The 15,961-nt window shown below is 34.0% G+C and overlaps 1 protein-coding gene across 1 annotated transcript in view; it reads left to right on the top strand.

Annotated features, from left to right (window-relative positions):
* Nucleotides 1-15,961, top strand: part of LOC137918948 (kinesin-like protein unc-104) — a 122,973-nt gene that overhangs the window by 95,533 nt on the left and 11,479 nt on the right. The window contains exons 13-28 of the mRNA XM_068761894.1: nt 195-395; nt 1,830-1,987; nt 2,723-2,879; nt 3,212-3,378; nt 3,750-3,864; nt 5,688-5,821; nt 6,681-6,892; nt 9,530-9,736; nt 11,023-11,160; nt 11,892-12,022; nt 12,832-13,002; nt 13,450-13,630; nt 14,083-14,173; nt 14,253-14,351; nt 14,747-14,959; nt 15,509-15,647. Coding sequence (XP_068617995.1) covers nt 195-395; nt 1,830-1,987; nt 2,723-2,879; nt 3,212-3,378; nt 3,750-3,864; nt 5,688-5,821; nt 6,681-6,892; nt 9,530-9,736; nt 11,023-11,160; nt 11,892-12,022; nt 12,832-13,002; nt 13,450-13,630; nt 14,083-14,173; nt 14,253-14,351; nt 14,747-14,959; nt 15,509-15,647 — 2,514 coding nt within the window. The remainder of the gene's footprint in view (nt 1-194; nt 396-1,829; nt 1,988-2,722; nt 2,880-3,211; nt 3,379-3,749; nt 3,865-5,687; nt 5,822-6,680; nt 6,893-9,529; nt 9,737-11,022; nt 11,161-11,891; nt 12,023-12,831; nt 13,003-13,449; nt 13,631-14,082; nt 14,174-14,252; nt 14,352-14,746; nt 14,960-15,508; nt 15,648-15,961) is intronic.

The following is a 15,961-nucleotide window of genomic DNA, read 5'->3' as shown; positions in this document are numbered from 1 at the left end:
CCAAATCTGCATTGCGCCTCGTAAATTAAAAACCATACTATAAAATTTTGTGTTTTTTTTTATAAAAAGCAAACATTATCGACAAAAAAGTTGCAATTATATAGTGCGTTGTAATGTTTACGTTACTTTAATTAGATGAACGCATATTAAGAAAAATATTACGAGAGAGTAATCTATATCCACTTTGTCAACAGAATTAAACGAGACCTGGGAAGAGAAACTTAAGCGTACGGAACAGATTAGAGTACAGCGCGAAGCTGTGTTCGCCGAGATGGGAGTCGCTGTGAAAGAAGGTATCACAGTAGGAGTGTACTCTCCTAAGAAGACACCGCATCTCGTCAACCTTAACGAAGACCCTAATCTTTCTGAATGCCTGATTTACTACATCAAAGACGGTGAGTTTGTTTATTGTTTGTATTTGTTTTAACCTTCTAAAACTAAGTTTTAACCAGTTTCAAAGTATATTATCAATTAAGCATAAGTAACAATCAATTAACTAAAAACGGACTGAGATCATTTTTAGTCCATTAAAAAGCGAAGGTAGTGTTTTGATTACATTGTATAATATATTAGGGTAACCGGAAAGTAATGTCGCTTTCTGAAGTTAAATTTTCACGGCTACATTTTAAACAAGTTTTTATTTCTAATCAGCAATATATTCACTTTCGTTATCAACAACCTTTTGCCATCTAGTATACAAATTTTTAATGCCGGAGTGATAAAAATTAATCGGTTTTTCTGTAAAATATGTCGACAGAAACGACATTACTTTCCGGTCCCCCTGATACCTATGTAATATACTAGAGATTTACATCTATGAGCAGACTTATCCCGGTATCTCTGAAACCATAAGGCTTTGAGAATTGAGATTTGGCGTGAATGTTTCTTTTGTCGAGTATATTTCAGCTAAGAAGTTCAGATGTTTCAAAATATATAAGAGGGCGTTTATTGAGTTCGCGACGTAGACAAGGAACATGTAACATAGTATATAATTTGTTTAACGACTACTACCAAATTATTATTTAATTTTACTTATAACTATTATGTTACATAAATTTGAAAGCAATTTTTTTTATTTAGTTAATTATTAAAATGAAAACCAAACAACTAACATTGCTGGTTTTCCAATAAATAAATAAGTATGGATCTACCAAAATATCTAGAATATGTCGTCATGTTTAGAAAATAAAACATTATTTCTTTTCTCTTACAATAAGTGTATAATATATTAACTATTTTAGGCCCCTCGCCTACAGCGACGATTTAGTCGCGATGCAAGCGATACTGTCGCCTCTCTGTTGCAAATGCGATTCAGTAGCTCCGTTCCCACCCTGTCGCAATGCAGTAGCGTGTTGCAAATGCGACTAAAACGCTTTAGTAGCCAGCGTCTAACAATCGCGCGACAGCGTCGCTACAAAAAGTAGCCGTGCGCGAGGAGCCTTATAGTTCTAGTAAATTCATAACGTAGCAAAATTAACTTATATTTTATTTTTCAAACTACCATATAAAACTGATCTAACATAAATGATGTTTCCGGTCTGTATCAAAGTGATGGTTTCCTAGCTGTATTGTGTGTAACCTCACGTTTTGTCAATAATGATGAAATCTATATACAATCAAATAAATGACTGAGAAGACGTAATATACTATCATCTAATAATATCTTAACAATTGAAAACCTATCCGTTATGTCTATTCTGAACAATGAACAAAAGATAGCTTACGGTGACGATCGTGATATAAATAAAATCATTCGCTTGTCAAGATTTCATAGCTTGACGTGTAAGTAACAGTCTAGGATAACTAGTAAACAATGTACCACCGAACAGGCGTGACTAGACTCGGCACGTCCGAAGCGAACGTGCCGCAAGACATCCAGTTGTCCGGCTCGCATATCCTCAGCGAGCATTGCATCTTCGAAAACACAGACGGGGTCATCTGCCTCATCCCTCATCACGGCGCTCTCGTCTATGTCAACGGTCGAGAGGTAAACTCTATTATTTATTAAATTTATAACCTCTTTTCTAACCAAATATTTATTTTCATATACAGTTCAGGAATTTACCAAACGATGACTATTTCTACTTACAAATACTTAACAGAGAAATATCACCAAAGCGCAATATTATTTTTAATCTTTTGTGGGGTAATACTGATAAATAAGTATTATAAATGAATAAATAAACGAATAATCTCGTATTATCTCCTTTTAAATAATGTTCCACAGGCGGTCTTTATTTAAAAGTAGATCAATGAACAGTTGTTTAAATAAAACTTTTTCATATTAATGCCTGGTCGTAGGTCGACAATATGCAATAATTCCTTATAGTACAGATCATATCTAACAGACCTTTATAGGCTGACGAATTATTGCCTTGCAGAAGGTTTCGTTGAAAAATTTTCTGTATTCCAATCAGAAATGATGAGATCCGTAAATGAATGAAAAGTAACTGATATAGCGGATTGGCAAATTTAAGTTGAAGTGGCAGTAGGTAGGTCTTTTAGCGCACAGACTAGATCGACTCTGGGAGCCTTAAGGTTCTAAAGTGGAGGCTACGGAACGACGAGTATAGCGAAGAGCACAAGCACAAGGTGGACAGAGGAACTTGTTAAGGTCGTCGGACACTTAATGCAGCTTTCAAATGGTTCTGTTGGAAATCTATGCAGCTGCAATACTTATGTATACTTATTACCAATTAATTAATTTAATTAAATGTCTTAGGTCAAAGAGCCAATAATTTTGAAGACCGGCTCCCGAGTCATCCTGGGCAAGAACCACGTGTTCCGCTTCACTCACCCCGGACAGCGCTACGAGCCGTGCGTGCCCAACAACAAGGAAGTTGCGGACACTACCGAAAATAACGAAGTCAACAATGATGGTACGATCATTAACCAATAAAATTTTATTGTTGCTAAAAGGCTCTTAGTGAAAAGGGGCCATAAAGTATGATTGGGCGTCTATCGCCTGATATGAAGATGTACAGGACCTTACGCTTTATAACTCAAATGAGGAAACTGATCTAATGCGTGCCAAAAAGCTTACTGTTCCTTTTTATTATCTTACTTGAATTACACTTGAGTTTTCTATTTTTAAAAATCTTTATAGACTCTTAGTAATAAATATGACATAACAGACTTTGCGTGGATAACTATAAAATATTTGGAAAAATATTGCATATGTTAAAATATATTGTTGGTTAACTACACACAGAGGGAAAAGACGGTGAAAATATCGACTGGGACTTCGCGCAGTGCGAGCTGCTAGAGAAACAAGGTATCGATCTCAAAGCCGAAATGCAAAAACGTCTCCTGGCCCTCGAAGAACAGTTCCGCAGGGAGAAAGAGCACGCCGATCAACAGTTTGAAGAGCAGCGTAAGGTAGGTTTTGTGTTTCATAGAGTCAATACCCCGAAGTTTATTTTTTTGGGGCCATAAAAAAACGTATGTACGAAGTGAACCAAAAATGGCGATACATCATCAAATTAAGTTATCACTCTAAAACACAGTTATATTTTTTTCTGGTTTGCGATAGGCCAGAAGATTTGAGGGTAAGAAATTTATCAGAGCAGGTTTTGTTATTTTTTATATTTTAAGATTATTATGTACATTCAAAGACAAAATATTACACCGTTAATATTAATGTTCAAATTTATAGGTACTAATAATTAAATAATTTAAACGTTTGTGGACTAAATAAAATAATATATGCAAAATAAATTGTGAATATATATTAAAATTGTCGTAAACAGAATTACGAAGCCCGCATTGACGCACTACAACGCCAAGTCGAAGAGCAAAGCGTCACCATGTCCATGTACAGCTCCTACACACCGGAAGACTTCCACAACGATGAAGACATTTTTGGTGAGTTCAAATTTTACTCATGTTAAGGTAATCTCGCACCAAATCCACATCAATTGAGCCAGCATTATACTATATTAGCCGGACTGACTAAATATACCCCTATTTCATCTGCATTTAACAAAATGAAAGTGACGGATGATTTTAATATGCATCAATAAACGTAAAGAAACTTTAAGAAGCGTTTACATGTGGCTATTTTTTAAAAAGTTCGCAATTAAGAATTAAATTGTTTGTCATTATTTGAATTACAGTCAGTTTCTGGGTTTCTAACACTATTATTTATTTTTCCGGAATATATTTTTGGCTCAAGAACCTCCACAATATACTTGTTACAATTTCGCCACAAGAAAATTTTAATATTTGAAATACCCTGGTTTAATTATTGTTTAATACTATAATAATACTACGTACGGGGTGTATTTGATTGAGCCTATATTGGCCACCTACCATAAAGAAAGGGATTTCTATTAAATGGACCAATTTCATTATTATTGAATGTTTATAATTATTTGTCGTAAGTAGGAATATTAATTTTCAAAATGAATGTGAAAATTATTTCTACAAGCGCTTTTTTTAAAAATGACGGTTATGTTTATCTTTAATAAATGAACACTGCTATTTTGTTACAAATGTAAACGCATCATAACGTATATACTTATGACACGAGTTATAAATCATCACGCTGTCTGGCGAATATAGTATTGCTATTAATTATATGTATACCATTATAAAAAATATTTTTTTTTGGTGTGATGTTACTCTATATATAATTTTTTCAACAATCGCAGAGAACTTATTTTTATAGACACATACAAATATTAATAAAATTAAATTCAGTACAATATTAATACTGATATACATTTGGAATTTCATCTCTTGCATGTGGAGATTAGTATGAAAGAAATGAACGCATGGTGTATTTAGCATGCGTGTTGGTATATTAGTATGATTTCACTGTTTCGTTACTTTGAAACTATTTTAATTACTCAACAATAAAATAAACATTTTAGAGCATATTTGAGAAGCATTTCTTACAAATTTATCAAGCATGAGAAAAAATAACGGATAATTGTTTTAATCATGTATTTCATTTAATAAACATTACATATGATTTATAAAACACATTCAACATTTGTAGAGTTGTGGAACGTGTAAGTCTGTTGATATATTTACAAAGTTGACATCATTATTACATCATTAATGCATTTATTTTTACATTTTGTACATTTTGTTACGTGGACATTGCTGGGACTGCTAAAAATATTTTTATTACAAAAATGACAATACAAATATAAAAAGATATTTTACTTAAATTATATTTAAAAAAATTACATGGATATATCGATAAATATATTTACACGCTGTGGTCGTAAATAATCAGGGCAACATCTATGTAAAATAAATATAGATACTGGCAAATTTTTTATTGTTTATAGGCAAAGCGTCTGCCCGCTTGATCTTAAGCGAGGACGAGGTATACAAATACATGTTTGCCTAGAAGTTACCTATTAACTCTTGACGCATTTTAAAGTATATATTTTTATTTAAAGTTTAACTTATATTACACCTGTTTTTTAATTTTCAATTAAGTAATATTTGATAAAAGGCATTTTGAGTGTATCAAATATTAAAAAAAATATATGTATGTCCATGAATATATTAAAAATGATGAAAACTGACGATTTAGATTTTATGAATATATAAGAATTAAAATAGAAACGAAGTTTAGGAAGATTTGTGAGGGGTCCCGGCTATGTCGACGTAGGTATCGGTAATGCATGTAAGTTTGCGATGGTAATGCGTTGTCGGTTTGGTCCGTGTAGTGAACCCCCTGTTTGAGACAGAGTGTTGGTCGGCGCGCGAGGTGGGGCTGGCCGCGTGGGCGTTCCGCAAGTGGAAGTACCACCAGTTCACCTCCCTCAGGGACGACCTCTGGGGCAACGCTATATTCCTGAAGGTACTGTACCACATGTAAACACAGACATCAGCTCATAGACCTTATAGCAGGTTAAAGGTACGCCTAAGCAACAAACATCAAGAAAAAGCTACATTTTCATTAATTTTCAATAGCTAAACTATTTCACAGCAACGAGTCCAAAATAGGGATCCTTCCTGTAGAGATATCTCGGGATATCTCGGGATATCTCTACAGGAAGGAATCAGGAATGAGGAGTTCCGTAGACGTAAAAGTAACCGATAGATATTGCCCACCGAATTGGCAAGTTGAATTGGCAGGGGCAGGCCACATGGCGTGTAGAACATATGGCCACTGGAGACTTAAAGTTCTGAAGAAGAAATCACGTGTCAACAAGCGCAGCTTATAACGTCCAAGTGGTCAAATTACCTAGTTAATATTGCCAAAAAACGCTGGATGCAGACCGTTACCAATAGCCCACAGTGGACATCCTACATCTAAAATGATGATGATAAACGTATCTTGTCCTGTCATCTCGAGGCATATAATGAGTACATTACTAGGCAGACATTTTGATTAGTTCTCAAACATAATTCTTAGCGGCTTTTATATCATATTTTAAATTTAAATTATACAAAACTTATTCCTCCAATCCTATTCAAATTTCATATACATGAAATCTGCACAATTTTATTGTAGTTATCGATGCAATTAAAGTAAATATTTATGTTTTAATTTATCAATTAGTTTACTTTTCATTGCACATACTGTCTTGTGGATATAATAAGAAATCAAATGTAAAATAAACGATGAAGTAATTTTCTTTATGTTTTGTATTTTTTTAAACAAATATTAATTTTAAACATTTCAATGTCTGTAATCACCTTCAACGTATATCCAGGAAGCCAACGCGATCTCCGTAGAACTACGCAAGAAAGTTCAGTTCCAATTCACGTTGCTGACGGACACACCCTATTCGCCTCTGCCCGGCGAGCTCGCTCCCAGGGACGACGCGGATGACGAGTACCGCCCAGGAGCGCCCACTGTCGTGGCTGTCGAAGTCACCGACACCAAGAACGGCGCCACACACTACTGGACCCTGGAGAAACTTCGGTGAGCAGTCCCTAATACTAAACTAGAATAATATAGGGCCTTTTCTACAAGAACTTTGTCTTACAACACATAAACATCACTGACATTTGATTCAACAGAACGGTGTAAGTCAATCACAACACAACACAACAATTATTATATTTCGAAATAAAATTAAAAATGGCGAATTGAATACGTAACATATTTTTTCAAATTTGGAACTTAAATTTCATTAAAAAAAAACTACATCAGTTATTTTCCTGGCCGACTCTTCACATCAGCTCGGCAATCCACAACTGTGAGCCTATTACCTATAATCCTAAAATAATTGACAATTAAAATGACGTGTAAATGTCTACTTGGATAAAGATATTTTGAATTTGAATATTTAGCTACATTGATTTTAATCTTTTCTACCTAGATCTTCTTTAGTATTGTTTTACACTGCATACTAGGTCAAAATATTATTCTGACCTTATTTATTCTACGAGACAGACTGTGTAGTGTTTTGTTAAACACTAAGTTTTATTGTTATTCGGATGATATAGATTTTTTCCTATAAAAATATAATAAATATATTATTATTATATCGAAACGATTATAAAATATTTTAACTTTTTAACATTACAAACAAACGGATATAAAATTTTGATGAAAAAATCTACTTCCTTATATGGTCGTGGTAATATTGTCTATTTGTGATACTTTTCATAATTGCGAACGTACACACTTTCTAACAAAATAGTAAGAATATTTTGAAATAAAATCTTTGTTTCACTTCCAGTTTGTAAACAAAGTTCTTGTTGAAAAAACATTTAGTTCAAGTCAACTTGTAGTATAAACCTGTAATTACTTTAGATAAAACGTTAATAACTTATGTAATATTATATTTATAACCCATATATAAATTTCAAAAGAATATTATTTTTTAGAACTTACTGGATTTAATAATTGATAATAGTCTATTGCATTTTGATTTAAATTTTTGTATTTGTTTCAAGATATAAAAAAATATTACATACATATATGTGTTGCTATTTCTGTTCCATATACAACTGTAACGAAATAAAATTTACTCATAAAATATTTTTAAAATAAGTCCAATTAAAACAAGTATACAAAATAAACAAAATCGAATGATATGTCAATATTTTTACAATTAACTTTATTAAAAACTTAGATAATTAAATTAATTAGATACGTGCATACTGATAATGATTAACTTGAGAATGTAATAAAGTTATCTGATTCTATTGGTCTCCATTGAATCATGATCTTTATAACGAGGTCGAGTGGGCCTTGTCTACATTTAAGACCAGTGTCTTTACGGAAGCTAATTAAGTGATCAAAGTTTATGCTAAGTGCATTTATGGAAGAATAAGGAATTATTTAACTGTATATGCATTATCTGACCGGGAGCGCAGTACCGCTAGTTATAACTATCGCGTACGGACGCGACGTAGTTGCACCACTAGACGTGTTTTAGATAATCTAGAATAATTTAAAAATGTTTTAGTGTAAAAAAATCTTAATATTTTTATAAGAGTGTTTAGATATTTAGCTTAGTTAATTTTGAATAAAAAAATCAATTGACTTTCTTTTTAATATTATAAATATTAGTTTATGTTCCCTAATGTTGCATTGCTTTTTATTTATAGTTTATATTTTTTTATGTACGTGATGTTTATCATATATCCCTATCACATTTGAAAACTATTTATTTTCGCAGTAGCTATTATAATTTGATTTATAATTTAATGATTAAGCAATATTTGTTCGGAAGCATAATTATTTTTTTCGTATTACAAACTATATTTATAATTCTTAGTGAATTAAAAATAACACATATACATTAACAGGTAAGTATGGTTTTAAAAATATATCTAAGTAAACTAATGTGTATAGTTGCCATTAAATAAAGCTTTTATTATTTGCTATCTGCTTTTTAATCTGTGCTAATTTGTTACCATTGCTTAATATATATACATCAAATAACCAAAATTAATTATTTGCATTATTTTATTATTTATATTGAATATTTTGATTTAAATACTTTTTGGTTTATTATATAATTAAATAATAATTTTTTTTATTACAAATTTATTTCTTTGCAATACATTACTATTAAATAACACTATAATTATTGTTGTCTATTACAATAAAATTGATTAGGGAAGACATTTCTATCTAACAATTCATCTGAACTTTTAAGTTTAGAGAAAATAATTATCAAAAGAAAAAAAGACTTATTTCTTGTGATAACAGTTATAATTAATCTAAATAACTTGAAGTTAATTATAAGCAAAATTTCTCTCTGTATACTTCTGTACTATCAAATTTAATTTATTATCTGTAATACATTTAGGGCAACATATATGCGATCATTTATACATACATATTCCTCACAATATTTTATTTATCGAACGTGTTTAAAATAAATGAATCTTTTGTAAATATGTAAATGTTCAACCTACCGTTGTTAATAATTATTATTTAAAGTATACGTGAGAAATACATGAACAATGAAAAATGTGTGGGGGTCTATAAATTCAGATAGCCTTTGAATTTATTGAAGGAACGTTAACATCGATGCGTTGAAAATGGTTTGAAGGCAGTTGTATAGGGCAGTAGGGCTACATGGCGGTGTATTGTCCGTAGCCACCGATTGGAGCTAATGCGTCAAATATACAACATGAACGAGAGCGCTTGCGGCGAGGAAGAGGACGACGTGTCGCCTTCGATCCCCGCACTCCCCTCTCCGGAGCCGCTGGGCACTGCGCCGGCGCCTTCCCCCGACATACTGCAGTGCATATCCGCGTGCGCGCAGCAGACACGTTTGTCGCTAGCCAACCTGCTGCCCTCGAGGTTTGTCCCGGGAGAAACAAACCAGCTTCTTTGACCGCCTACCGAACACACGCTGCGATCCCATGTGACGTTCAGATATTAAGTAGGCTCCACTGCACTGTAATATTAGTTTAAATATCTCGAAAAGAAATTTGTTTCAACTTAAATTGAACTTTCGGAAGAACGAATTTATTACAACAATTAAAAAAAGTAATGGGAAAAAGAAGTAAAGGTATACATTCACGACCCGATAGACGCGGCGTGGGTAGGTCCCCCCACTAGTTTCACCGACGATAGGTCGAGGCAAGTCGCTGTGTACGAGCAGCCCAGAACCATTCATCGTGACTGCCTTTTGGGGGGCCTATACCTTCCAGTAGGCATCTATCGGTAAAAGTGATGATGATAAAAAAGGAAAACATTTATTTTAATTTAGAATATTATTTAAAGTCTGTTTTGTTTCTACCCAAGGGCTCAGATATTTTTGGTGTCGTTAAAGAAACACGCGATTTGGCTTCGTCAGTACAGACCACGCTTTTCTTAAAGCTTAATATTGTCGAGCAGCAAACCATAAATCAAATTAATATATATATTTAAAGGATCTTTTTTAAATTTGTTTTTTATTATTTTGACTAAATGCTTGTTTTGTGGCTTTAGTTCACAACAAATTAAACATATTAAAAGTAAATTTAGGCTATATTGAAATTTTTATGTGATTAATGTATACATAAATAAATTTGAGTAAAAATGAAGTGAAAATGCATTACATAAAAACAAATATTGTTAAATTAAACTATTTTTATATGATGTATTTTCGTTCAAATATGTTTAAAATTGTTTAAATGTAAATAAGTTTACGGGGCTTTTGTTATAATTTTTTTTTTCAAAATTATTTTTTATTTATTTAACTAGAATAAGCCTGCTTTGTGTATCATTGTTTGTAATGCTGTAGAATTTTATTAATTTTGCGGTTCAAATTTTTCTTAGTGAGCATGTTTATAGTTTTGCGTCGCAAGCCAAAGTAGTTTGGTGTGTGTAGACTGCTTTCAATAAGTCCTATTGAAAATCTTTGCAACTATATCTACTCGTGGACATCCAACGGCTGAAATGATGATGATTGGCAATAATGGAAGGTATACAGTATAAAATAAGGTCTCCTGTGTCTACATCCGTTTTGTGTATTCTGTAACTATGCATGGTGCTTGAGTGTTTAGCGTTAGATTTACAAGCGAAAGTGAGACATGAAAGTTATAGTAAATGCATTTTAAATGTACTTAGCTTATGTTTGAATGTTTTTTGATTAATCACAGACAACGGCTCGAGCTGATGCGCGAGATGTACCACAACGAAGCGGAACTGTCTCCTACGTCCCCTGACCACAACATCGAGTCGGTCACCGGCGGTGATCCCTTCTACGATCGTTTCCCATGGTTCCGTATGGTTGGACGGTGTGTATATATTTCTTTTTAAAAATATTCAACTTTTTTTTCTATTATTGTAATCTACAACCCATATGTGTTGCTAGTGATAATTTACAAAACTTTACTAAACTTGGTATATCTTTTCGAGCGTGATTGGCAAGTTCACAGTAGAGCAGGGGGCATGGAAAAGACTTTGCTCAGTATTTCTTTACGAGATCGAATCAGGAATGGGGGGATACGTAGACAAATGGAAGTAACCGTCATAGTCCACCGGATTGGTTGTAGTGGCAGTGGATAAGCCGCTTATCGTGCAAATATAATAGCTGCTGGAGTCTTAAAGTATTGGAGTAGAGACTAAGGACCTGCAAGCAGAGCGTAAGACGTCCATCCTCAAAGTAGACAGATTATCTTGTTTGTCGTAAAACGACGAATTCAAGACGATTTCTGTCTGTTTTTTTTTTGAAAATCTGTGGAATAAACTAAAGTCTAGGTTAAGTCCAAGAGTAATATAGGTAAATAAGGTAGAACTACTCACCACCTTAGTGTAGTAGTTGTAAAAATTATATTATTGTAAAGGATGTTTTAGTGTAAAAATTCTAAATTATAAGAGCTAGTTTAGTTACTTTCAAATTTAAAAAATCAATTGACTATCTTTTTAAATGATCAGTATTAGTAGATAGGGTATATTAGGTACAACTACCCCATTAAGGTTACGTAATAATCAATAGTATTAATTATCTTCATGGTTACGTCTGCAGGAGCTTCGTTTACCTGTCGAACCTTCTGTACCCGGTTCCCCTCATTCACAAAGTGGCCATAGTGAACGAGAAAGGAGACGTGAAGGGCTACCTACGCGTGGCTGTACAGGCGGTTATCGACGCCGAAAAGAGTGAGTCTAACAAATATTTATCGGATAGTTAAACATACAAGTCAATAATATAAAAAAAGTTTGGATAATTTTTTTTATAGTGCATCTTCTTTTATAAGTAAAAGCGCCATCTGTTAGTTAGTGGTTATACTAACTGAATTCCGAAGGTATTCAAAATGCTAATTACGAAAAGAAAGATCTAAGCAGATAAAAGAATTTTAAACTCCGTGGACGAACACTACTGACACTCGTGCAATCGAATATATAAGGTATGGAGAACCGCATAAAGGCTCTTGTTAGAAATAATGATTTACTTTTCGCGATAGTCATCATCGAAATCTATACGACGGTATATATAATTATAATTGTGGTTAACTATTTATGATAATACGATACACTTTTGTCTAATATCACTGAATTATCATGATAACTAAAAAGTTTAATAAACTTTAAAAAATCCTATTATAGTGTAAAAGCTTTTTGAGTGATAAAAAGATTAAAAAGTAATAATTTACTCTACCACTGTATAAGGAATATTTTTAAAAGTGATTAAAAAAATTAGACAGTTTTGAAGCCTCGTGGTTTTAAGTTGAAAGATGCCACTATATGGGTGCTCAAATTGATTCTAACTATCCTAATTTCTGTATTTTTTGACGTTAGCATTCTTCTCAAAACGTATATGGGTCTATTTTTGTGTTCGTATTTCGTATATATTGTCACGTCTTTTTTGAAGACGTTAGATCTAGACCGCTTTTAGTCCAATTGTAAATCTTTGGAGGAGGCCTTTGTCCTGCAGTAGGTGATGATTAAAACGATGATGATTTAAACAGACAACGCCGAGCTGGCTGCCGGTGTGAAGCAGTCGGCTAAGATCTCATTTGACGACGACGCGGCCCCCGCGCGGTCGCGTCTGAAGACCCTCTCTGCGGTCGAGAAGAACAACGCGCTCAACCTCGAGGACCGTATCGCCGACGTACCCGACTCAAACATCAAAATCGAAGGTTATTTATGTATATATATAAAATCCTGAGCAGCACTGTCATCAATGTAAGATATGAAATGTCTAATTAAAGATTTTAAACCCATAAATACATAATTGTTCGATATTAGTGTCTGTCATTAGAAGAGACATTGTCATAAGTAAAAGTTAAAAATCAAATTTCTCTATAAATGTTTTGTTTATGGAAGCTACTGGCAACTCAGATTTTTTCATAAAATTAATTAAAATTAGGTGTATATAATTCTGTACAATATATGTTGGGTTATTGTTTCTTGAATTTTGTATTTCAGAATATTTTACATATATACTTTAAGAGCAAATACGAAAAGATTTCAAAATTTTAATACAATTTGTTTATTTGTTAAATATCTTTATCCTTCTTGATTGGAAAAGAGTTATAAGCGAAGAATGCTGTGTTAACATTATATTTATTTTCGAAACGCATTAGAGTTGGCTGTGGGCGAATGCGACGCGGACAGCGGGCGCGGCGACAGCTCCCTGGCGTCGGAGCTGAAAGACGAGGATCTGCCGGAGCACATCGCGCTCGGCCGCGAGTTCACCTTCCGCGTGACCGTGCTGCAGGCACACAGCGTCTCCACCGACTACGCAGACGTCTTCTGCCAGTTCAAGTCAGTCTATTTATTTTAATATAAAGATATTAAGTAGCTGTTAACAATGTTTTCTATTAAAGATTAAAAAACTACAATAACGTAAATATTATGGACAATATGTGTCATCGTGTAGTAAACAGAGTTAATAAGTCTAATTATGTCTTGTATTTGTGGTATCTGCACAAGCAGAGAGAGAGAGTAAGAGTGAGTGAGAAAGAAAGAGAGAGAGAGAGCGATAGAGAGAGTGTGTGAGAGAGAGGGAACACCCTCAACTTTAATAATTAACACATAGAGGAACATGGCAAGGCCAGTAGAACTCCGGTTAGTACACAACAGGCGTAAGAAAAAACCCATCATCTTGTTTCTTCTTCAATATAAATGAATATATTATCGTAGTCGTATGCTGTTTTGTAATAATGAAGAAATTTAATACCGTTCCGTTTATTTAATAGGAGTAATTTGTTTTACAGCTTCCTTCACCGCAACGAAGATGCTTTCTCGACTGAGCCAGTTAAGAATACTGGCAAGAACACTCCGCTCGGATTTTACCACGTGCAGAACGTAAGATTTGAGAATTTTTTTTCCTTAAATTATTAGAAAATATTAAGAGTTTGGTTATAACTCTGGTTTTATTTTGCAGATTACAGTGCCTGTAACCAAATCGTTTGTCGAATATATCAAGACTCAACCGATCGTGTTCGAAGTCTTCGGACATTATCAGCAACACCCACTTCACAAGGTATTTTTTTTACTTATCTATGTTTGATTGTAATTTATTATTATATAATTTAATTCATCATCATAGTATCAGCCTGCAAGGCATATTCCACTCCTAAGGATCCCCGTGAAATCAGTGACTTCCCAGACCGTAGCTATGTCGACGTACCAAGTCGAGGACGTACCCAAGTCGCGTCTACTGGCTCGTGGTGGCCACTCTTGAATAATTAAATTGGGTTTCATAATAGAATAACCTTTAAGAGCAACTGTGTTTCTGGCTGACTTTTTCTGGCAGATCAGTGTTTCGAGCGGGTGAACGCTGACGAATTGACGTCATTGATCTTTTCATAATGTTTAAATAATTTACTGTAAGTGAATTTCTATTTAAATTTTTATTATATTATGTATTTGTTATAGGACGCTAAACAAGACGGCCCAGTAGCAGGTCGTACACCACCACGCCGCATGCTACCGCCATCTATCCCGATATCCGCGCCGGTACGGAGCCCCAAGTGGGGCGCGGCTAGCGTGGCTCCGCCTTGCTGCTCCTCCCACTTACACTCCAAGCATGACCTGCTCGTCTGGTTCGAGATCTGCGAGCTCGCGCCCAGCGGTGACTACGTGCCTGCCGTAAGTGTCATTTATTGTGTTAAGTTACCCAGGCGCAGAACAGATGTCCGCGGGGACTCTAAGGTTCTGGAATGGAGACCAGAATGGAATAATTTTTTTATAATCTTGTGGTTTTTCCGAAAATCAAAGCCAAGATGAAATCAGGTGATAAGTAATAGCAATTATTTTGTTAAATAGACAAAATTTCAAAAATATGTGCCGTGGGTTTTTAATAAATGTTTTGAGGGTTAACATTCAACATCATCCAATTTCGGTGTTACATTGATGCATGGTAGAATATTTACATAATTGTTAATGATTTTAATAAAGGGATTATCATAGGAGATGTATAAGATTTATTATTATTTTAACCATAGGACATCTCCAGTAGGACATTGGCCCCACCAAGAGATTTCTAGACTCTGAAGCGGTCTGCATTCATCGTCAGCGTACTATCATAATTTTTAAAATTCAAAGTTACTAAGATTTTTTTACAGTAGTGTCAATAAGGAATGTAAATGTGTGTTGCGTAGTTATTTTTATAAAGTTTATGTTTGCGTGTGCCAGCAGGTGGTGGAGCACAGCGACGAGCTGCCGTGCCGCGGGCTGTTCGTGCTGCACCAGGGCATCCAGCGCCGCATTCGCATCACCATCTTGCATGAGCCCTCCGCTGACCTGCAGTGGAGCGACGTGCGCGAACTCGTCGTCGGTAAGGAGTGCATATATAACATCACTGTAGCATCTATGCAAATACTTGATAAATTTAGTGAAATTAATATTCCATAATTAATCATACCATAATAAAAATTAATTCACTAAAATTTAATTAACAAGTGGTTTTATAAATTACTGTTTCAAAAATTAGATTTAATTGTTAGTTAATCAGTGATCAATTGCAAATCGTAGTTTGCAACATTGTGTTTAAACATTTAAACTAACCCGTGTTAATGAATAAAAGGAGATTAATCGTAAATTGAATTAACTGGCCTTTAGGAATCTTGGAGTTAGGTTAGTGTTTAAGAT

The sequence above is a fragment of the Battus philenor genome, unplaced genomic scaffold, assembly GCF_028537555.1.
Source record: "Battus philenor isolate CCGP_79_NKW_IND1 unplaced genomic scaffold, ilBatPhil1.0.hap1 SCAF_15, whole genome shotgun sequence".
Taxonomy (NCBI): Eukaryota; Metazoa; Arthropoda; class Insecta; order Lepidoptera; family Papilionidae; genus Battus; species Battus philenor.
The sequence above is the reverse complement of the archived record's forward strand: the minus strand, read 5'-3'. Positions and strand labels throughout refer to the sequence as shown.